Source organism: Mus caroli, chromosome 16 (assembly GCF_900094665.2).
Source record: "Mus caroli chromosome 16, CAROLI_EIJ_v1.1, whole genome shotgun sequence".
Taxonomy (NCBI): domain Eukaryota; kingdom Metazoa; phylum Chordata; class Mammalia; order Rodentia; family Muridae; genus Mus; species Mus caroli.
In genome coordinates, this window is record NC_034585.1 from 953,999 (window position 1) to 977,938 (window position 23,940).

A 23,940-nucleotide genomic window follows, 5' to 3' on the forward strand; every position below is an offset into this window, starting at 1 on the left:
GCACGCCTTTAATCCCAGCACTCGGGAGGCAGAGGCAGGCGGATTTCTGAGTTCGAGGCCAGCCTGGTCTACAAAGTGAGTGCCAGGACAGCCAGGGCTACACAGAGAAACCCTGTCTCGAAAAACCAAAAAAACAAACAAACAAACAAAAAACAAACAGCAGGCGCACAATACATAATAGGCTCATTGAATTTTCGCTAAAGTTTGGAGAAGGCTAACGTGTTTAAGACGGACCTGAGTGTTTCAAGTTTTGCTGCGAAGGAATCAGACACGGAAAAACTGCAGCCAACAACCGGGGTGGAGCCTTTCTGAGAGAACGTGTAATAAGATGTAATTTTCAGGGTCAAGGGAGGGCATCCACACGGGGCATACCGGAATCTGATACTGAATCCGCGTTGTCTGCTGGGGTTTGTAGTCCCTGCCAGGGCAAGGCTCGCTAGATTATGGCTGCTGCACTCAGCGACAACATTCACAAGTAAAGTGCAGCACTCGTTCCTACATCACAAAATTCCAATACAGGCAAAAGTTACAAACTGACATCCTCATAGTCTAGCACTTGTACATGTTAGCCTAGGTTCTACGGTTCGGAGACCGAGGCGCGTGCGCAATGCTTACGCTCTGCGTGCTACCGATGCCTTGCCTCCGGAAGACGCGACCGGCTAGGCGGACCAGCGACGGTCTGCGCAGGCGCAGTGTCCCCGGGCCAAAATGGCTGCGTGGTGTTCCCCACGCTGGTTGAGGGTGGCAGTGGGGACTCCCCGGCTGCCGGCTGCAGCGGGGAGAGGGGTCCAGCAGCCCCAGGGGGGCGTAGTGGCAACATCCCTGTGTCGCAAGCTGTGCGTCTCTGCCTTCGGGCTTTCCATGGGCGCTCACGGCCCCCGGGCGCTGCTGACATTGAGACCCGGTGTCCGCCTCACAGGTGAGGGAGGCTTCCAGCTCTGGAGTAGAGGCTCCTGGGATTAGAAAGGGCGACTCGGCTCCATCTGATGACCAGGGTAGCGGGATGGAGCGGTCTTCCGGCCCAAGAGAGGAATTTCTGGGGACACAGGCAAGCAGGAGGCAGAGAGGCCAAGGTGCTGGCTACCCAGAAGCCGTCGAGGGGAAAGAGCTGCGTGGAGCTCCGAACGCCATGAACCTTCACCTCTGTCAACAGTTCACCTCTCTGTCCAGGCTGCTGTCCCCTTGTCATAGCCCTTCTCTTTTTCTTCACGTTCTAGCTTGTAGTGGAAGATGTAACTGCCATTTAGTGAGTGCTAGGCACCCATAAATCAAGGGAGGTGCAGGTGCTTGCCCTCATTAAGGTTAGAGTGTGATGAATTGTCATTTCATAGCGTTCATCCTAAATATCACGTGGTGTAATGGAAGGGCATTTATCAGTCTTTTAGAATCCTTAAGTCAGTGAATGTAATAATGGAGTCTAACATTTAATTAAACATTGTGTAGGAAGGATGATGATTTCACTCCTTGGAGAATGTTTCAATGTGACAGGCATTGTTAACCATTCCATTTTATGGAGAAACAGGTTTAGATGTTAAAAAACTTGAAAAAGTCACAAAGCTAAAGACTGGTAGTCTTGGTATGGTACCTACCTTCCTTATAGCTGAAGTGGGTGTCAAGTTATTGTGCATTAAGCCTTGAAGTGTTTTAGCCACGATCTTGTCTTTCTCTCTCTTTTTTTTTTTTTTAAATTTATTTATTTATTATATGTAAGTACACTGTGTAGCTGTCTTCAGACACTCCAGAAGAGGGCGACAGATCTCGTTACGGATGGTTGTGAGCCACCATGTGGTTGCTGGGATTTGAACTCTGGACCTTCGGAAGAGCAGTCGGGTGCTCTTACCCACTGAGCCATCTCGCCAGCCCCTTGTCTTTCTCTTTAAAAAATATTTTTTAAGTTATTTTGAGTTCTGTATATGTGTGTCTGTGTGTGGGTATGTGCTCTTAAGTACAGGTGCCCAAAGGGGCCAGAGGCATCTGATCCCCTGAAGTTATGAGCTGCTAGACTTAGGGACTAGGAACTGAACTTGTGTCCTCTACAAGAGCAGTATGTGCTTTTAATTGCTGAGCCATCTTTCCGTCATCATAGTGCCTTATACTGTGTTATCACTTCATCTTCAGTGAGAATGAAGGAAGCAAGCACTGAACTTTATTTTGGGTAGTTCTAGGGATCAAGCATAGGGCCTCATGCTTGCCTTAGAGTGGTTTTAAATTATGTATCCTTGTGTGAGAGAGATATGGAGGTGAATGTACACAGTTACTAAGTATTACTTCTGTGTGAAAGCATAACTGAAGAACTGCAGTTGGCTTTCCTCAAGTCAGCCCATAGGCTACAGTGGGCATATTTTATCTCAAGTGACGATATATGTGGACATGGCATCCTGTAGTGGTGTATCCTGACACCACATCTAAGGTCATCAGTTTGGCCCCAAACTTTAGTCTGTGATCATTCCTCAAGTCCCAAGCAGGGGCTGGAGAGATGGCTCAGCTGTTCAGAATGCTGACTGCTTTTCCAGAGGACCCAGGTTCAATTTCAATTCCCAGCACCCATATGGTAGTTCTCAGCTGACTGTGGCTGTAGTTCCAGGGATCTGACACCTCTTTACAGTCAAAATACCAAAACATAGGAACTAAAAAGAAATCATAAAAAAGAAATCAGCAACTAGCTACTGGATTAGGCATTCTTAGAACAACATGAAGACTAATCCTATTCTGGGTTCAAAAAGCAAGATATGTACTGGACATACTTTGTAGAGAAAAAACCCAGATATTTCCTAGTAGTTGCTAATCATTGGCCTTTAGAATAGAAAAAAGCATCCATCCGCTGTGTAATAGTTACCTGCGGGTTATTCACAGTTTCCTTGGGCTGTCTGCTGATGTTGTAGAAGCTGGTACAGCTGACAAACTTTTGCCACTAATAGACTCATGCTCCTGATACTGGAAGGAGTGAGGAGTGCAGGAATACAGCCAGGCAGGTAGCAGTAAAGAGATCCAATATAGGATCACCAAGAATGGAGGTCTAATGTCTCTCTGGGAGTGACTGAAGAATCAACCGCAATCTCATTCTGACTATTCCTGCTCCTTCTTTTTTTTAATTCCTTTCTATACACTTTCAACTTCTCTGGCTGATTGTTTGTTTGTTTTTGTTTTTAGTTTGGAAACAGGGTGTTCTATGTTCCAGGCTGGCCTAGAACTTCCTGTGTAGCTATGAATGGAGCTTGAATTTTTGATCTTCTGCATCCTTCTCCCCATGTTAGGATTATGCTGGGTTTGTTCAGTGCAGGGAATCAAACTCAGGGCCTTATGCATACCTGGTAAGCAGTGTACCTACTGAACTATGTCCCTGAGCTTTGCCCACATTTGAAGAACATTGCATTTGGCCTCTAGTGTACTCAGTGGGAATAGGCCCTGTAGCTGGGGCTTGTTTGCTTTTTTTACAGATATTTCGTAGCTGGTCACTTAGTTATAATTTCTTCTTTTTGGATAAACTCCCAGACTAACTTACTTTCTTGTTTCATTTATAGGAACAAAAAGTTTCCCGTTTGTTTGTACCACCTCCTTCCACACAAGTGCTTCTTTGGCCAAAGACGATTATTACCAGATACTGGGAGTGCCCCGAAATGCCAGCCAGAAAGATATCAAGAAAGCCTATTATCAGGTCTGTATTGGTCTTAGGTTTACTGATGAGACTGTAGAAAGATTGCTGGTCACGTGTGTGTGTGTGTGTTTTGTTTTAATTTTTTTTTTTTTTTTTTTTTTTTTGCTTTTTAAGACAGGGTTTCTCTGTGTAGCCTTGGCTGTCCTGGAACTCACTTTGTAGACCAGGCTGGCCTCGAACTCAGAAATCTGCCTGCTTCTGCCTCCCAAGTGCTGGGATTAAAGGCATGCGCCAACACGCCCGGCTTTTATTTTAGTTTTTAAAATTGTGCATCTGTGGAATATGCACATGATGCATGTGACTGCAGATGTTCACAGAGGACAGGGGTAACGGATCCCCTTGGGACTATAGTTACAGGCAGCTGTGAACCATCTAATATGGCTGAGAATTGAGTTCAGGTCTTTTGGAAAACGGGTATGTGCTCTTAGCCACTGAACCATCTCTTCAACCCAGATTGGTGCTGATGTTGTCTGGTCCTTACTGCCTTGGTGTATAGCCTGCTAAGGCAGGTCACAAGCAGCTGAGCCTATGGAATGATCTGGGAAAGATGGAGTTTGGGGTGCCTTTGGTGGGCAATGAATGTGATACCAATCAGTTAACGTTGTTTTAAGAAAGAAGAGAAGAGGCAGGTAAGATGGCCCAGTGGGTAAAGGCATTTGACATCAAGCCTAGTGACCTGAGTTCAATTCCTCCAAAACCATTTAAAGTCAGGAGAGAACTGATTTCACACGTACACCATGCTGTCCACACAATTATGAGATATATAAATAAATAGAAATTATATAGGTAAACATCATTACTCTTTTTTTAAAGCAGTTTTATTACTATGTATTTTATATATAGGGGTACACTGTAGCTGTCTTCAGACACACCAGAAGAGGGCATTAGATCCCATTACGGATGTTTTTGAGCCACCATGTGGCTGCTGGGAATTGAACTCAGGAGCTCTGGAAGTGCAGTCAGTGCTCTTACCGCAGAGCCATCTCTCCAGCTCCTCATGATTCTTTCTTAATTCTTAATTTTTTTATTTTTTATAGCAGTAACTATCATACATTTATTACATAATTCTTCAAAAACGTGCACAGCAGGCAGGCCAGGTGTGCTTGTGCTGCCTTTTTATCCCAGCATTGGGAGACAGAGGCAATCGAAGCTCTGTGAGTTTAAGGCCAGCTTGTCTCAAAACCAAAACAAAACGAAACCAAAAACCAAAATCACAAAACCCAAAGCCAGGCAGTTTGGCACCTGCCTTTAATCCCAGCACTCAGAGAGGCAAAAACAAGGGGATCTCTATAAGTTTAAGGCCATCCTAGTCTACAGAGCTCATTCTGTGACAGCCAGGGCTACAGAAACCCTGACTTGTAAAACCAAACCAACCAACCAACCAAAATTGTGCAGGTTATTTGCTTCCGCTGTTGCATAGGTTCAGAGTACCAGGATGCTGTTTTACTCTCGGCTTTCCATGAGTGCCTGCATGCTAAAGGGCTAGTCAAGTATTTACTTATTACTGTTTTTTAAAGATTTATTTTTATATATATGAGTACACTGTAGCTGTGCAGATGGTTGTGAGCCTTCATGTGGTTGTTGGGAATTGAATTTTAGGACCTCTGCTTGCTCCGCCTCAAAGATTTATTTATTACTATATATAAGTACACTGTAGACACACCAGAAGAGGGTGTCAGATCTCATTATAGGTAACCACTATGTGGTTGCTGGGATTTGAACTCAGGACCTCTGGGAGAGTAGCCAGTGCTCTTAACTGCTGAGTCATCTCTCTAGCCCCTAAGACATCTGTGAAGGAATGATTTATTTTCAAATTTTAAATCTTGCTTAAGAATTTGTTGCTGTCTTGGCCGGGCGTGGTGGCGCACGCCTTTAATCCCAGCACTTGGGAGGCAGAGGCAGGTGGATTTCTGAGTTCAGGACAGCCTGGTCTACAGAGTAAGTTCCAGGTCAGCCAGGACTATACAGAGAAACCCTGTCTGGAAAAAAACAAATAATAAAAAAAAAGAATTTGTTGCTGTCTTAAGAGAGACAGATGTTATAAAGAGGCATAATTGTAGCAAGTATTTGGGTTCTGTTTTAGTGACTATCCATATCTATAGTAATTTACTTTTTTTCCCCTTAGCTTGCCAAGAAATATCATCCAGACACAAATAAGGATGATCCCAAAGCCAAGGAGAAGTTTTCCCAGCTGGCAGAAGCTTATGAGGTAATGTGACTTGTGTGGGTGCATTCACTGGCCATTCAGCTCTCTGTGCACACATCAGAGTCTGTACTGCACAAGATAGCTTGGCATATCATACAGTCCAATGTGGTGTTGTATCCCTGCTAGTTCTGCTAACTTAGACTCTAAATGAAGAAAATAGGCTGGTGCGATCTATCTGCTGCCAGGCCTGATGACAAGTTCAATCCTCAGCAACTTCCATAAATCGTCCTCTGACCCCTACTGAGTTCCATAGCATTTGAACACTCACATATGTACACAAAAGGAATAGGTGTAATTTTTTAAAAAGAAAAGAGACCTGAAGTGGTAGCATAAATGTAATTTAGCACTGGTGAGGCTGAGGGCAAGAGAATTTCTGTAAGTTTAAGGCTAAGCAGGGCTATATAGTCTGCCTTAATACAAAACAAAACAAGAACATTTGATCAATAAATGTCCTCAGGTAATTCATATTGATAGCTGATTTCGGGAAATCCCAGTTAGACTGATCAAATCAGTCCTTATTTGATGACTTAAGTTAGCAATTGTAAAAATAGACCGTAAAGCACATAGGAAGAAACCAAATATCTGTGAAGGAACCATTGACCAGTTACAGAATTATTGGAGAATGACCATGTGTCTTAGCTAGGTTTTTTGTTTTTGTTTTTTGTTCTTGTTTCTGTTTTATTATTTATTTATTTATTTATTTAATATTATGTTTACAGGTACACTGTCGCTCTCCTCAGACACTCCAGAAGAGGGCATCAGATCCCATTACAGATGGTTGTGAGCCACCATGTGGTTGCTGAGAATTGAACTCTGGAAGAATAGTCAGTGCTTTTAACCAGTAAGCCATCTCTGCAGCCCCTTAGTTAGGGTTTTATTTCTGTGAAGAGAGACCATGGCCACAGCAAGTTTTTTTTTAACGGTGCTAGAAGGGTAGCTTCACGTTCTGCATCTGGATCAGCAGACAGCAGGAAGAGAAAGCAACACTGGGGCTGGCTTCTGAAACCCCAAAACTCACTCTTAGTGACACACTTCCTCCAATAAGTCCGCACCTTCTAATAGTGTCACTACCTGTGAGTCTGTGGGGGCCATTTTCATTCAAATTACCATAGCATTCCTCTTGGACTTGACTATCCCTAATGGGTTCTGCATGTGTTTATGTGTTCAAGGGCCGAGATAGCAACATGTATGGTCACAGTTCAGTAAGTATGAAGGTTTTATTACCTGTCAGCCATAGCTAATCTGTGCTAGAGCTTTCTAGAGAAGTAGAACCTATAGGATATAGGCAATCAGAGATTTATTAATTGGATCATAAGATCAGCTGCTGAGGGACTGGAGAGATGACTCATTAGTTACAAGCATTCTAGAGGACCCAGGTTCAATTCCCAGCACCCAATTGGTAACTTACAACCATCTATACCTCCAGTTTCAAGGGATCCAGTGCCCTCCTCTGGCTTTTTTTTTTCCTCTTTCTGAGACAGGGTTTCTCTGGTGTCCTGGAACTTGCTCTGTAGACCAGGCTGGCCTCGAACTCACAGAGATTCACCAGCCCTTTCCTCTCAGTGCTGGGATTAATAACATGCAACACCACACCTGATGATTTTCTGGCTTCTGAGAGCACCAGGTACACAAGTGGTAGACAGACATCAATACAAGCAAAATACCCATACACATAAAATTATTACTGTTTTTTTTAAAACAGGGTGTCTTTGTACCCCGGATGGCTGAAACTAAGAGATTTGCTTGCCTTTGCCTCCCAAATGCTAGGATTAAAAATAAGAACCACCATGCCAGGCTTATAAAAATTATTTGTGCTGGGCATGGTGGCACACGCCTTTAATCCCAGCACTCGGGAGGCAGAGGCAGGCGGATTTCTGAGTTCGAGGCCAGCCTGGTCTACAAAGTGAGTTCCAGGACAGCCAGGGCTATACAGAGAAACCCTGTCTCGAAAAACCAAATAATAAAAAAAAATTATTTGTAAAAGAAAGGTGCTGCTCAAGAGCCCATGGTGGCACCTACAGGTTGTAGCATCAGAGCAACTGGTAGCTGCTCAGTCTAAAGCTGGAAGCAGTGGCAGTAGCCCAGTCTGGAGCTGCAGCCTGTGGACCCTGAGAGGGCCTGATGAGAGTGTACGTTTGAAAGCTGAAGAAAGGAGTCAGAGAGATGGCTCAGTGGTTAAGAGCACTGTCTGCTCTTCCAGAGGACCTAGATTCAATTCCCAGCAACCACCTGGAAGCTTATAACCATCTCTAAGTCCAGTTTTAGAGGATCCAACACCTTCACACAGATATACATACAGGCAAAACACCAAATAAAATAAATATTTCTTTTCCACATTTTTTTCTAGGACAGTCTGAGCTACACAGAGAAAGAAATCCTGTATCAAAACACCAAAAAAGTACAGTGCTTTACCAGTCTTGTCCTCTCCTTTCTTTTCTTTTCTTAGAGACATGGAGGGTTTCTCTGTGTAGCCCTGGCTGTCCTGGAACTCACTTTGTAGACCAGGCTGGCCTCGAACTCAGAACCGCCCACCTCTGCCTCCTTAGTGCTGAGATCTAAAGTGTGCACCACCACCTGGCTATTTTACATTTATGGCGCACACCTTTGATCCCAGCACTTGGGAGGCAGAGGCAGGAGGATTTGTGAGTTCGAGGCCAGCCTGGTTTACAGAGTAAGTTACGGGACAGGCAGGGCTATACAGAGAACCCTGTCTTGAAAAAAAAAATCAAAAAAACCCCTCAAAAACAAAACAAAACAAAAAACTGAACCCAAGGATGTGCAGAGGCTTAATGAATGCTCCAGCACTGATCTCTAATGTGATTGTGGTGTTTGTTGAAACAGGTTGTCACTGTGCAGCTCAAGCTGTCTTCAAACTCATCCTCTTGCCTTAGCCTTCTCACTGGTGGGATTTCACCACCATGCCCGACTTTTATAGAATGTTTTGCACTTAGTAAGTCGACAGACTTGCTTGTCATGAGCTGTGTTGCCTGAATCCCTGAGTCTTAGACGACTCAGACCTCTCTGATTGCTGTGCTCTCTTTCATCACAGGTGTTGAGTGATGAAGTGAAGCGGAAGCAGTATGACGCTTACGGCTCTGCTGGCTTTGACCCTGGGACCAGCAGCTCTGGGCAGGGCTACTGGAGAGGAGGACCCTCTGTTGACCCCGAGGAGCTGTTCAGGAAGATCTTTGGGGAGTTCTCATCTTCTCCTTTTGGTGATTTCCAGAATGTGTTTGATCAGCCTCAGGAAGTACGTTTCTTATTATTTATTTTTGTATTTTTTGAGAGAGGGTCTTACATTCTAGTCTTGGCTGTCTTAGAACTCACTATGCAGACCAGGTTGGCCTTGAACTCAGAGATCTGCCTGCCTCTGCCTCCCAAGTGCCAGGATTAAAGACATGTGCCATCATACCCAATGTTTGTTATTTTAAAGGATCAACTTTTAGGTTCAAGTGCAACACAGGGGTCTTTTTTAGTTTTTGTGTCATCCATTTGACAGGAAGGAATACTTGGAAATCTTTAGGTAGTAATGAACATGTACACTGTGATGTCATTATCCATAGCTGCTTACTCAGTAGGTGGATTCATCTAGAGCAGGGCTTCTGAAGCTATGGATTGTGGCTTCCTCGGGTAAGGCTTGAATATGAGATATCCTTCGAACCAGCTATTTTTATTATGATTTATAACAGTAGCAAAATTACAGCTATGAAATAATTTTATGGTTGGGGGTCACCACACCTGTATTAAAGGATCTCAGCATTAGGAAGGCTGAGAGCCACTGATTTCTAAAAATAAAATAAAGAGGACACATCCCCAGTGTCATAAAACCTCTCACCAGACTCCACCTCTTCAAGGTCCTCTACCTCCCATTAGTACTAAGTTGAAAACCAAGTGTTGGGCCTTTGGGAGATAATCTAGATTTAGGCCAAAACAAGTGTTAAATGCAGACATTATTCATGTCTTCAGTTGAAGAGAAAATTTTTACCTAAAACATTTTAGAATCTGTATTTTATATGTATTGACCAACTAAGTAAATACTGCCCATTCTTCCCCTGAAAAGTGTACATATACACATGTTTGGTACTTCAGAGGTAACTCCAGCTACTGGCCAGTGCCCTCCTGACCTGAAACAGAGCATCACTGTAGTCATTGTAAAGCTAAGTGACAGGCCATGCCTCACTCTTTCAGTACATCATGGAATTGACATTCAATCAAGCTGCCAAGGGTGTCAACAAAGAGTTCACTGTGAACATTATGGATACCTGTGAGCGCTGTGACGGCAAGGGGAACGAGCCTGGAACCAAAGTGCAGCATTGCCACTACTGTGGCGGCTCGGGCATGGTAAGGATGGATGCTTTGGGGCCCTGTCCCTACTTCTCCTGGAAATGATTTGCTGTTACCCACCTGCCTGTGCTGCTCTCCAACCTTTTCTTTCCTGTTCCAAGAGATCCTTTATTTAGATAGTCCTGGAGCTTGGGCTGGGTCCCCTAGCACTGTACCAGGCTGCTCTCCAACTACCTATATGTGTGAGGATGATCTTGAACATGTAATCCCCCTTCCTTTATCTTCCAAGTGCTACTGTCCCACCCTGGCTCTTCTAGGGAGTGGGGATTAGAGGAAGGACAGGGTCTCACTCTTTATTTCAGGCAGACCTTGAATTTATATCAACTCTCTAGCCTCAGGCTCTTGGATACTGGAATTATAAGCATGTGTCATCATGCCTGGTTATAGTTCTTAAAAGTCTTTTTTAATTATTATTACTTTATTTATTTATTTATTGTATGCTCATGTGTGCCATGCGTGCCCACATGCGGCATTCAAAGGACAATTTGTGGGACTCTTTTCTCTTTCATCATATGAGACCCTGGGGATGAACTCAAGACACTTTGCTTGATGGCTTTAAGTGCCTTTACCTGCTGGCCATCTTGCCATCCATTTTATATATATTTTTTTAATTTTATTCCTTGAGACCGAGTCTCAGTGTATAGTTCTGGCTGCGCAGGAGTTTGCTGTTTAGACCATATTAGCTTCAAATTCAGAATTGTTCTTCTATATCATGTGCAGGCATTCTATATTTAGAGTTCTTGTATAGGGCTGTTTCTAATTGGTGAACATGTTCTTAGCATGCTCAGAGCTCTGAATTCATATTTTGTTTTGTTTGAGATAGGCTTTAACTCTAATCTAGGCTGACTTGGAACTCAATATATACCTCAGGCGGCCTTTGAGTATGAGTTAGTCTTCATTTGTCAGTCTCATTAGTGCTATCCAAACAAGTGTGAGCCGTCATGCCCAACCTTGAAGTCAGTCCTCAGCACGTACATATGCACACACACACATATACATATATTCATTTAAAATATTTGAGTGTTGGCGTACACCTTTGATTCCAGCATTTGCAGAGGCTGGTGGATCTCTATGGTCTATAAAACAGGATCCAGGACAGCCAGGGGCGGGGGTCAGGGTGGGGAATTGACTTCTGTGCTAGGTGTGGTTGTAGGTACTTGTACTCCCATGGGGCACTTGGTAGGAGGTGGAGTCAGAAACATCAGAAGGTCGAGTTTATTCTTCAGCTTTGGCTACATGAGATATCATCTTTCTTCCTCCACCAGAAAAAGTAGTTCAGATTAGCAGTATGAGGTCCTGTCCCTGTTTTCTAAAAGAAGTGTGTTCTAGAACAGCATATAAGGAGAAAAAAATCAGTCCATCCATGCTCCCTCCCTTTCTTCATACCCTTGTCTCTCCCACTTAAGATTTAAGATTTCTATTCTTTGAAGTTTTTCTAGTTTTTTATTTTTTTTTTCTTTTTTTTAAGATTTATTTATTTATTATATGTAAGTACACTGTAGCTGTCTTTGTCTTCAGATGCACCAGAAGAGGGCATCAGATCTCATTACGGGTGGTTGTGAGCCACCATGTGGTTGCTGGGATTTGAACTTCGGACCTTTGGAAGAGCAGTCGGGTGCTCTTACCCACTGAGCCATCTCACCAGCCCTTCTTTGAAGTTTTTATGTGTTTATATAATGTATTTAAATTGTTATTCACACCCGCCCCCCAATGGGGGTAGGGTGTGGGCAGAGTCTCATGTAACCTAGGCTAGCCTTGATTGAACTCCTGATCTGTCTCTACCCTCCATATTTTAAGATAATAGACCTGTGCTATATAAAGTCTTAATGAAACAGTTTTTTGATAAAACAATGTATCTACGTCCTTAGCATTTTTCTCTTCTTCAGGAAACTATCAATACAGGGCCTTTTGTGATGCGTTCTACATGTCGGAGATGTGGTGGCCGGGGCTCCATCATTACAAATCCCTGTGTGGTTTGCAGGGGAGCAGGACAAGCCAAGCAGAAGAAGCGCGTGACAATCCCTGTGCCTGCAGGTGGGCCACTGTCTCGAAGACGGGCCAGCATGTGTGCCTGTTGTATGCATGATTGTACAGCTAGAGATAAAGCCCCAACGCCCTGGTTGAAGGAAGAGCTAGACTCCTTTTTTTTTTTTAAAGATTTATTTATTTATTTTATGTATATGAGTACACTGTAGCTGAACAGATGGTTGTGAGCCTTCGTGTGCTTGTTGGGAATTGAATTTTTAGGACCTCTACTCACTCTGATTAACCCTGCTAGCTCTGGGGCAGGGTGTAAGATCTCATTACAGGTGGTTGTGAACCACCCTGTGATTGCTGGGATTTGAACTCAGGACCTTCAGAAGAGCAGTCAATGCTCTTACCCGCTGAGCCATCTTGGCAGCCCCCAAGAGCTAGACTCAAGTTTTCTGTGTACCAGTCAACTTTACAATGTGCCCACTCTGTTCTCGTCTTGGGGTGCTGCAGCTCCTGTCCCAGTTTTCTGACCTCTGTCTCTTCTGTCTTCACTCAGTGAGGACCACGATGAACAGGAAGCAGGCTACTACATAGTGAAACTGTTAACCTCAGCACTCAGGTGACTAAGGCAGGGGAGCACAGGTTTGTGGTCAGCCTGAGGTCCAGAGTGAGGCCCTCATAGCCAAACAAGAAGAAACCTGCACAAGTGGCTTTTCCTGGGGTGAAATTGCTGTGGGAGACCCCTACCATAACTGCTATTTGGAACTTTTGTTCTAGGAGTTGAAGATGGTCAGACTGTAAGGATGCCAGTGGGAAAACGAGAAATTTTTGTCACATTCAGGGTAGGTGCCTGCCTGTCAGCTTATGTTGGGTCTTGTTGTCTTGGAGTGGGTGCAGCTGAGATTGTTCATTGTAGTAAGGTGGACAGTTCATGGGCACAGGTGTTGCTGTTCCAGTTAAGGAAAGGCTGCCTGGCATGATTATTAATTGCTTTCATGCTTATGTGTAGAGAATGAAGCTTTCTCACAACACTGACAAGTTAAAAACACAGCCAGGCAGTGGTATGCATGCCTGTAATCCCAGCACTACAAAGAGAGAGGCTGAGTTTGAGGCCAGCCTGGTCTACACTGAGAGTTCCAGTACAGCCAAGGCTACACCAAGAAACTCCATCTTGGGGAGGAAAAAAAAAACAAACAAAAAAAAGAAAGAAACATAGAACACAAATCCCAGAACATCTGATGTGTGTTGTTGTTGTTGTTTCTGTATAAATTGTTGGTTAGAGAGCAAAACCTTTTTTTTTTTTTTTTTTTTTTTTTTTTTTTTTTTAGACAGGGTTTTTCTATGTGGAATCGAGTACTAGAGATAGTAAGTGGCACGTGCCCACAATCCTAGCATGTGGGGTATGGAGACAGGAGGATCCTGAGTTCAGAGCCAGCCTGGGCTATACAGTAAAACCCCGTCTTTAAAAACAAGACTGAAAACAAAAACAAGAAATAGGACTCAGCCAGACGTGGTGGCGTACGCCTTTAATCCCAGCACTCGGGAGGCAGAGGCAGGCAGATTTCTGAGCTCAAGGCCAGTCTGGTCTACAGAGTGAGTTCCAGGACAGCCAGGGCTACACAGAAAAACCCTGTCTCGAAAAACCAAAAAAAAAGGAAAAAAGAAATAGGACTGAGGATGTAGGTAAAGTTCCTTGAGTGACTGGCCATGGTGGTGGTGCATACCTGTAATCTCAGTGTTTGGGAGGCAGAGGCTGGGGACCCCACAGAGGATTTGAAGCAAGGCCCCAGTAATAGTAGGAAAGCTGGCTATAGTGGCACTACCTGTACAGGAAAAGCTGAAGCAGCAGGTTTACATAAGTCTGAAGTTGGAGTCTACCTGGACAACATAGTGACATCTTCTCTGAAGCCAAAGATAGCACAGTAAATAAAAATAGTGTGGGGGGGTAGATCTTCTAGCTGGAGAATTCACAGATGAAGGGATGTGCTGAGCTGTAGCTTAGTGGTGGTGTGTCTGATATGTGCAAAGCCCTGGGTTTTTTCCCCAGTACTGCAAAATAAATAAAATTTAAAAACCACATAAAGGCAGAAACCTGGAGGGCATTTTATAAGAATTTGGTAGCGGATCCAACTGCACTTTCCATTTTATAATAAAAAAAGAAGTCAAAGGCAGAGGATATTTTTGAGATATGAAAAACAGTATTTGTAAGCCAAATAAATTCCTGTCCTGACTGTTGTCCTGAAGGCAGCTTGTGTTAGGTGAGCAACGGAAAGCCGTGTGTAAGCCTGTGTCTGTGCATGTGGAAGGCAGGTTGGTGTGGCTCCTTTCTCATTCCTTGTCCCTTAGTTTCTGAGATCGTTTCTGGCTGAACCTGGCGCTCAGTGATTCATCTCAGGTTTCTGGGCAGTAAGCTCAGAGACTCACACGCGTGCACACACACACACTTCCCAGCAGTGTACTGCCATGCCCAGTTTTTACATGAGTGCTGTGGATCTTCATCTTGTGTGGCAGGCACCTCCACGTCTTCTGCAGATCACGTTTACCTCTGTAGATGTATTGGTCTGTGGTTTAGTAAGATTTGGGGAAAACATTTAAAAGCCCAATCGCATTCTTTCTTCTGTAATTAAAAGTAGTGATGGAGGCTGAAGCAGTGCAGACATTGCTCTGCAGTGCAGTGTGCGTGGAGGCTGTGTCCCTCCAGAGCCTTGCGGTGCTGTCTCCTATTGATGAGAGGTGTAGGTCTCTCGGTGCTAGTTAAGTGCAAAGAGGTTAAAGTGTGTTAGGTTCCAAGGTCAGGTCTGACAAGACACATGACTGGTGTCTAGCCTCAGGCAGCACTTCCACCATGTTTACACCTGTCTTCTCTCTGGCATTAGGTGCAGAAAAGCCCTGTGTTCCGGAGGGACGGTGCAGACATCCACTCGGACCTCTTTATTTCAATAGCTCAAGCTATTCTTGGGGGCACAGCCAAAGCCCAGGGCCTGTATGAGACAATCAACGTGACGGTAAGAGGGCATGAGGACAGCTGTTTCTGCTGCCCTGGCAGCTTGTTGATCCTTTTTCTTCCCTTCCCCTCCCTCCCTCCCTTCTGTTTTACTTATTTATTTTTTGAGATGGCTATTATGTATCCTCAGTTGATCTTGGACTTGTAATCCAGTTGCCTTCCCTGTGTTAGGTTTGTGTGCATGTTCCACCGTGCCCAGTTGTTTATTTATTTTTTTTTAATGGGAAATTGGGAAATAGCTGAGGTGGTCTAAATCTGAGTGTCCAGCCTGTCAGGAACTCTGAATAGAAGAGGCACTGGAGCCTGTGACACCGGGGGCTGCAGGCTGTTCCGTGAGGAGTAATTACAACTCCATGCCTTTCTGCTCCCTGGTCTGTGCCTCCTCTTCCTATGTCAGTGTCCCGGGGACTAACAGCATCACTAATGCTTTGGAAAAGGTGCTGTTTGTTCAACACACTCCCACTCAGGGATGTCTGGAGAGCAGGGGCTCTGGGGCTACTATGTGCTACTCTGGTGACCACCTCTAGTTTGGGGGTTTGTATTTGTTGTTTTTTGCGGGAGGGGGGACTTGAGACAGGGTTTTTTGTGTGTTGACCAGACTGGCCTGGAACTCGATTGGTCTACCTCTGCCTTCCAAGTGCTGGGATTAAAGATGTGAGCTACCACTTTCTGTCAACCATCTCTAGTTTTTAATTGCAGCTGTAAATGGATGCTTCCTGTACCCACACTTATACCACTATATTTGTCTCAGGGCCTTCTCCAGCCTCTGGGTACAGAGACTTTGGGCATACCTTAGGCTGTGGCAATGGTCACTGGGGAGTATCTTCCACCTCCTCCTAGAGACCACCTGGAATCTCTGCTTCTCTAGGGTCCTTGCTATCCAGCTCTTGAGAGCAACAGAGCAATCTTAGTCTCACACCTGCTCTCAATGGTTTGCTTCTAAAGCCTTTGCTTCACTTCTCACATCTGTTTCTAGGGTCAGCTCTCAGCTGTCCTACAACTGTGTGGCTAGTTAGTTCTGCACACCTGGTGGAAGTCCTTTTTTGAAGACATCTCAGGATTATCTCTGTATAGTGAGATGTTTTATTTTGAATAGTGGGAACCAGGAAACATCAGCATATATATATATTTTTTTTTGGTTTCTTTTTTGAGACAGGGTTTCTCTGTGTAGCCCTGGCTGTCCTGGAACTCACTCTGTAGACCAGGTTGGCCTCGAACTCAGAAATCCGCCTGCCTCTGCCTCCCAAGTGCTGGGTTTAAAGGCGTGTGCCACCACGCCTGGCTCAGCATATTTCTTACTCAACAGATCCCTGCAGGGATTCAGACAGACCAGAAGATTCGCTTGACTGGGAAAGGCATCCCCCGGATTAATAGCTATGGCTATGGTGACCACTACATTCACATCAAGGTCAGAGTTCCAAAGTAAGTATTCAGTAAGACTATGGCCAAAACTGTTCCAGCAAACAGGTATCCTTTGAGCCTTTTAGCTGCCAGGCCCAGCACCCAGCAGTTCAGTTGCCCTTTGAGCTCTTGGCTTGGGCAAGTTTTTTCTTCCTTTGAACCATTTTTGTCTGACCTGATTCCCATCTGAGCATTGGCTATAGTAAGTTGGTCTCATTGAGTTGTGGAATGAATGACACAGGAGCTGCTGAACTCCTGATGTGTTGTGGGCTTAATGCTGTGGCATCCAGCATGTGCTGTGCCTGCTCCTCTCAGGAAGCCAGTGTCAGCTCTTGTCCCTTTGTGAGATTAGTTTCTCACCTGTTGCCTGACAAACACACAGAGCATGTGCACCCCAGCCTGTGAGCATCTGGCTTAGCAGTGATGACAGCTTAAACAACTCAGGGCTTCAGAGAGAAGCTCAGAGGACCAGCATTAGCACAAGACACCCCAAGACCAGGTTCTCAGGACAGAGGATGTTTATCTGTCCCAAAGAAACAGAGGGTAGGGAATACAAGACAAAGATAGGAGATAGAGGACTTGAGAGAAAGGGAAGGGAATAAGGGTGAGGGGCATGGATAGAGGCAGACATGCCATAGGCAAATGGCTGTCTATAAAGGTAAAGGGGACCCCCCCCCCCCGTGTTAGGATGAGGTGTTTAATTTTGATTGAACATGTTTATTAGGGAGCCAAAAGGGAAGTTTTGATTGCTGGACTCCAATACTTTGATAGTTAAACCTTGGTGGTCAGCGTCGGGAGGAGGAAGTGGCCAGATAAGGGAATAGGCCTTGATGGCTAGCTTTAGGAATGTGATCTAACAGTTTTGCAAGGAAGAGAGAATAGTGAAGGGTAAGGCCTGCCAGAGCCACACATGCCATGTGTAGGCTGGCTAGAGCCCTTTTCTGAAACTTTGACTTGGCCGTCAGTTTCTCACCACTGGCTCAGTGTGTGCCTCTGCATGAGTCAGACATGTAGGTGCCTTATGTGCTTTCAAGAGCTGCCTGGAGGAAGTGCTTGGCCACTAATTGTTGTTGGTCCACAGGAGGCTGAGCAGTAGGCAGCAGAACCTGATCCTGAGCTATGCTGAGGATGAGACTGACGTGGAGGGGACGGTTAATGGAGTCACCCACACAAGCACTGGTAAGGGGCCTGGGACTGACATGGCGCTGTGAGGGACCTTGAGTCTCTATTGACAGATATTTCAGAACTTGAGTTTTCATAGGCCCCCAAAAGTCATTGGAAGAGGGGACTCGTGGGTATACAGCCATCTCTCATGGGTGCGTCTCCTTGGATGTTCACTGCATCCATGTATTTAAGAAAGTCCAGGAGCACTTGCTGCCCGGCAGCTGTGCCTAAGAGGTGTTTCCTGAGTTCTAGCCTTGGTTCTGCCACTTGCCCTGTGACTTCGGGCAATTATCTCCAAGAAATCTTTGTAATAGTTTAAGGGGGACATGAATTGAACAGATCTTAGCCTTCCTGACTATAGACACTTTACTAGGATTCCAAAGTAAACAGTGGTAACAACAGTATAAAGATACTATCTCCCACTTCATGAACAGATTTGCTACCTAGGCTCAGATGTCATGAACTCAGACACAAGTGGTTGATGTCTGGGCTGGAGCTTTCCTGTGCCCCTGAGGCTGTTTCTCAGGTGAAGCTTCTGTTGATTGAGATAGGTCAGGACAGGTCAGGACAGGTCAGGACAGGTCAGGACAGGACAGGACAGGACAGGACAGGACAGGCTGTGCCCAGCTGCACGTGTTTCTACCTCATTGCATCATTTTGTTTTTGTGGGAACCTGAACGGAGTTCTCAGATCTGGAGTGGCCTTATATTAGTGTGTGGTGGTTTATAGCCAGTATTCAGAGCTAGGGCAGCTTTTCCAGCAGATTAGAGGGAAGATTTGGAGTTCTCAGAAGGAAGAGACAGTAGTGGAAGTGGAAATCCCAGCAGCCTTCCCTGGAAGTTTTGTTGAGCTCCTGTTAAGAACAAGAGCCCTGTTTATAGCTTGACCAAACACCAAATGATATTTATTTTAGTGTTTAGATGCATAATGCATAAACTTTTCTCTTTGTTTTTCACTCATGTTCGCTTGTTTGAGATGGTCTTGGTGGCATGGAACTTGAGATCCTACTGCTTAGGCTTCTGAGAGCTGTGATTAAGGCTTGGTCCACCATACCAGTTCTTGTGTTCTCTTTTAAGCTAAATAGGAAGTGGGACAAGTTATTCCATAGAACTCTGGTTGTGTGCCTATAACTTCATGACAAGTCCCCAAGGTTTCATAATACACGAGATTTGCTCTGTACACAGTGTTTTCCTCTCCTGCCAGGGAGCTTCTGTTCTGCAGGGCGGGGCTCAGGTGGGGACAGGAAGAGTCCATCCTTTTTAGAATGTCTCTACTATTTTCTTCCATTAACCTCTGTTGTCATTGTTTTCAAAATTGCATCTCTTTGGGAATTTGACTCCCAGATTTGATTTTGTAAAGCAGCTCAGTTGATAAAGTGTTAGCCTAAAATCCCTGAGGTCTCAAAAACAAAAACCAATGGGCTTTTTGATAATCTTGCAAAGATGGGTTGGGGAGAGGGTCATGAGGCTCTCTCTGTCCCTCCCTCCAGCACCTCCTGCTAGCTGTATCTAATTCTACTCCATAGCATGTGTTCTCTGGAAGGTTAACTGACAGGGGACTCCATGATGCATCTGTTAGGTCGTTGACCACGTGTAGGACTTTTCTGCATTGAGAACATTTGGGCATCACCAATGTTCCTGTAAGCAACCCTCATCCATGTCTGCAAGTAAACCCAAAAGTCACACTGGTTCCCTCAGGCCAGACATAGTTGGAACTGCTTCTTCTGTGTCTGTCCCCTCTCTGGGGTGAGTAGACATTGTTCACATCCATCTCCCTGGGATAGTTGATGCAGCATCTAGATGCAGGACAGACAGAGTGGGCATGCGGAAAGGAGTGGTTTAAGCAACGTGCTGAGTGAGGTCGGTGCTATCGGGAGCTGCAGAGGTGACTCAGAGACATTGCTGCTCTTACAGAGGACCTGGATTTGGTTTCCGACACCCACTTGGGAGGCTTAGAACCATTTCTAACTCAAGTTCCAGGGAATTCAATGACTTATTATGGTCTTCTCCATGGGCACCAGGCAAGCACGTGATGCACATATGTACATGCAGACAAAATAGCTATACACATAAAAAGTAATTATAATCTTTAAGGAAAAAGAAAAATGTAGCCAGGCAGTGATGGTACACACCTTTAATCCCAGCACTCAGGAGGCAGAGGCAGGCGGATGTGTGAGTTTTAGGCCAGCCTGGTCTACAGAGCTGGTTCCAGGATAGCCAAGGCTACACACACACACATACACACACATACACACACACACACACACACACACACACACACACACACATTTCTCTTTTTCAAAAAAAAAAATTGCTTTAAAACAGTCTGGGTGGTGGACAAAACTGCCAGGAAACAGCTGAGCTCCAGAGCCTGCACAGCTCTCTGCTCAGTTCTGAGCATTTCCTTTTGTAATATGTAAAGGTTTAAGTAACATAAAGGACTCTTAACACAACACAACACATCTATAAACCATGGGCTTCCTATACCTCCTGAGTCTTGTAAGATAAAATACATTTCATTTCTTTGGTAAATGATGACAGACATAATGTGTTGACACTGTAAGTCACCACTGGTGGCACTTCTAATTCATGCCAGGTACCATGCCACTGGCTGTACTTTACCACTTGGTCTCACCAAATTGCATAGAGGCCCTATATATTTTGTTTTTTGAGACAGGGAACTCACTATGTAGTGGAGCATAACCTTGAAGTCTTGATTCTCCTGCTTCTCTCTCAAGACGCCCGTGTACAACACATGTCACTGGTCTTGTGAGAAGAGACAAGATGGGGTGTACAGCAGAGGATCCTGGGTGAGAGCAGCTCACTCCTGGATTATCTTAGACATGTATACAACATAGGCAGTGTGAAATGTGGCAGTGGGTTAGGAATTGGATCTTTTCTTGAGGTCCATTGCTTACATTGTAGCCAATAGTCTGGTGGTTAAGAGTCTGGGCTGGGGTTGAGTTAGGGTCTGCCTCTTTCTAGTGGGCTTTGGGACTCTAGGTGGACCTGACAGCATTGCTTCTGTGTACATGAAGCTGAGATGTGAACTTGTACAGTAGAGTATGCTAAGATGAGCTACTGCATAGCCTTTGTGTCTTGGCTCTGAGGCCTCTGGCACTTAGTGTTGCCGTTGTTGTCACTGTTCAGATTATAGACAGTCCCTTCCCCTCCCTTTTTTCTTGTTTGCCTTCTGTGGGTCTGTGACTCCTAAGGCTCTGAGTGTCCCATTTGCTTCAGTCTAATACCTGAGGTACCCCTTGCCAGCCTGAGAGTGGCCCTTATGTTCCTGGAGTGGCCCTTGGCTACTCCTCAGCCTTTGGGCAGTTAGGTGGGTAGGTGGGGCTGGCATTTGCTGCATGGAGGTATGTGCTCTTGACCTCGGTTCTTTCTGTTGTTTGTGCCCAGGTGGCAGAACCATGGATAGCTCCGCAGGAAGCAAGGATAGGCGAGAGGCTGGGGAGGACAATGAGGGATTCCTTTCCAAACTTAAGAAAATATTTACTTCCTGATACCCCTGCTGAGGTAGGAAAACCTGTGAGCTTGCTTTCGTGTAAACCTCTGAACTAATCTCTCTTCTGGTCACTTTAACCAACATCAGATCCCACCTCACCCTACCCTATCGCAGGAGGTGGGAGAGCGTAGTAAATATGGTTTCCGTTCAATCCTTGGGGCAGAGCATGTGGTACTTAGCCAGCACAGGGTTGAGCAGGCTTCAGTGGCCAGCCTCTTCATTTTAATTCAATTTAGATTCCTTCCTAAAGAGGTTAGATTTAGAGGTACCTTACAGTCCTCATTGTCATTTCCCAAGGACTCTGTCCCTCTGTGGTGGGACCAGCTTGCCCGAAGTCCAGAGGGCAAATTGTGGTGGAGCCATGCCTAGAACTCAGATCTTCTCCACCTCCCACCTGCTTTTCAGCACACTGTTCTGCCCAGGCAACATGGCGCTGTGCACGTTTGGACCACTGAGGAATGATGGACATTTTGTATGTCTGGAAACACACTGTTGTTTTATGTTCCCCCCAGGTCCTGGGGCTCTCGACCCTCAAAGCTCAGCTATTCTCCAGGGATTAACAGAGCCTCTTCCACAGGGATGTGTTCTGAGATGTGGAATGTAACTGTTTGTCTTCTTGGCTCAGGAAAGCGGTCAACTGGAAACTAGATGGAGCAGCAGCTCCTCTCTGTGGCCAGGGCATCAGACACAGGAGGATCCCGGAACGGCAGCACTGAGCCCCTGCTTACAGATCCCTCTGAACCGCCTAGCAACAGCAAAACTATGTGACAACACTTCTCTGCATAAAGGTTATGGTGCCCTAGGCAGTGACATATGGCCTCAGGCTGGACACCGAGACAGGTGAAAATACCCTGGCCATTGGTAGGTGTCTTGCTTCTTCTGGTTCAGGCAGGGAGAACACTTGGACTCTTCTTGCAGCACTAAAACTAACCTGGAATCGCATGTAGTAGAGCTGAAAGAATTAAAGACCCGGCTTACAGCTTAAAATGAAGCTTTAAGCTGCACAGTGTTGTGAAGTGATTAATTCCCTTTCTATAAACCTCATGGAAGTTCTACAGTATGTCCGTCCTGACATGGCTCTTGTCTAGGACCAGGGCAGCACATCCCACCAGCGCCATCTTCCTGTACAGAGTGAGGTGTCTGTCACTCCCCTTGGAGTTTTTGTTTTTGTTTTTTTGTTTTGTTTTGTTTTTGTTTTTGTTTTTGTTTTTGGTACCAAATAGCTAGAAAGTGGGACCTAGGGCCCTGGGAGGACACCTAGCAACAGCAGGTTCCATTTCACCTCAGATGGCAGCTTGCCTGGCAGTGGACTTAGAGTGTTCTAGTCTGATGTATGTGGGGTTTCCTGCCCTGTTGGACCAGTTACCATGGTCCTGTGGGATAGCCTTCAACCTCTGGAGACCCAGAGCTTTGCCTGCCGGGGCTTGGTTCTCCATTTCCACTGCTGACATTTGATTTCCAGTGTATTTAAATTACTCCCTGGTAAGGTTCATTGTCTTTTCCTGTGTAAATGTTAAATAATAATACCATCAGTGAAGGCCCTCCACAGTGGACAGAACAACTTCCTTTCCAGCCTCTGCTGGTAGCATGCTGCAGCTTCTGTGTTAAAGGTCCTCTGGAGCTCGTGTAAGACAGGAAGAACACTTTCTCTGTAGTTTCTTTCTTTTCACTTATAATTTACAAAAGTAAAGCATTTATTAGTGTCTGATTTAAGAATGTAAAGTGATTCTGTATCAATGTAAATAAGATGATCTACTTACAAAAGATATTTAAAAATCAACATTGTGGTCATTTCTTCTTTGAGAGTTCAAATTAGCTTCTGTAGGCTGCCCAGCTGAGGGCAACAGGAGTCAGCTGGCAGCATCTGCCAGTGCAGACCCCTACTCTCATTTCCAGAGCAGGTCCTTCCCCTGAGACAGTGCTTCTATGTGAGCTTGAGCCCAGCTGAGACATGTACACGTGCTCCCTGTGCCCTTTGGTGACTGTTCTGTTTCCCCTAATAAGTTTTCAGTCTTTGTTTTGCTATGTAGCCCAGGATGGAACTCCTGATCCCTTGCCTTCAAACACACACACACACACCCCGCACAAGTACTAGGACCACAGTTATAAGCCACCATGTCTCTAAAAACATTCTTTGTAAGTTTTTGTAAAGGTAGTAGCTGGAAATGAACCCAAGACCTCAGGCATGGTAGGCATGTATTCTGCCACTGAGCTATGCTTCCTCAGCTGCATTTTCCTATATTACACTTAAAAGACAATATGTATGGTATTTTGTCTGCACACATCTGTGCACCATTTGCATGTAGTACCCATAGAGACCAGAGGGGTTGACTGGAACTGAACTTATAAAGGCTTATTAGCTACCATGTGGGTGCTAGCCACCAAGCCAAGTCCTCTGCAAGAGCAGCAAAATGTTTGTAACTGTTGAGCCATCTCATCAGCCCCCATATTAACAATTTTGAGTTGGGAGGTAGTGGTGCACAACACCATGAATCCCAGCACTTGGGAGGCAGAGTCAGGCAGATCTCTGTGAGTTCAAGGCCAGCCTGATGTAGAGTAAGTTCCTGGATGGCCAGGGCTACATAGAGAAACCCAGGCTTGAAAAACAAAAACCTCCCAAAATTGGACATGGCAGAATGGCTCAGTGGGAAGCAGTACTAGCAAGCCATGAGCTATGAC

At 45.2% G+C, this 23,940-nt stretch overlaps 1 protein-coding gene across 2 annotated transcripts; it reads left to right on the forward strand.

Annotated features, from left to right (window-relative positions):
- Window positions 1-675: 675 nt before the first annotated feature.
- Window positions 676-23,036, forward strand: Dnaja3 (DnaJ heat shock protein family (Hsp40) member A3). 2 transcript variants are annotated; one of them, XM_021184933.2, is made up of 12 exons: window positions 676-919; window positions 3,522-3,655; window positions 5,781-5,864; window positions 8,911-9,111; window positions 10,050-10,202; window positions 12,092-12,239; window positions 12,957-13,021; window positions 15,056-15,184; window positions 16,490-16,605; window positions 17,666-17,763; window positions 21,156-21,272; window positions 21,887-22,969. In XM_021184933.2, the coding sequence occupies exons 1-11, from the start codon at window positions 709-711 to the stop codon at window positions 21,257-21,259; spliced, it is 1,443 nt and encodes a 480-aa protein (XP_021040592.1). In that variant the 5' UTR covers window positions 676-708; the 3' UTR covers window positions 21,260-21,272; window positions 21,887-22,969. The 2 variants fall into 2 exon arrangements, with proteins under 2 accessions (XP_021040592.1, XP_021040593.1); XM_021184934.2 differs by lacking the exon at window positions 21,156-21,272 and having other exon boundaries at window positions 21,887-23,036.
- Window positions 23,037-23,940: the final 904 nt, after the last annotated feature.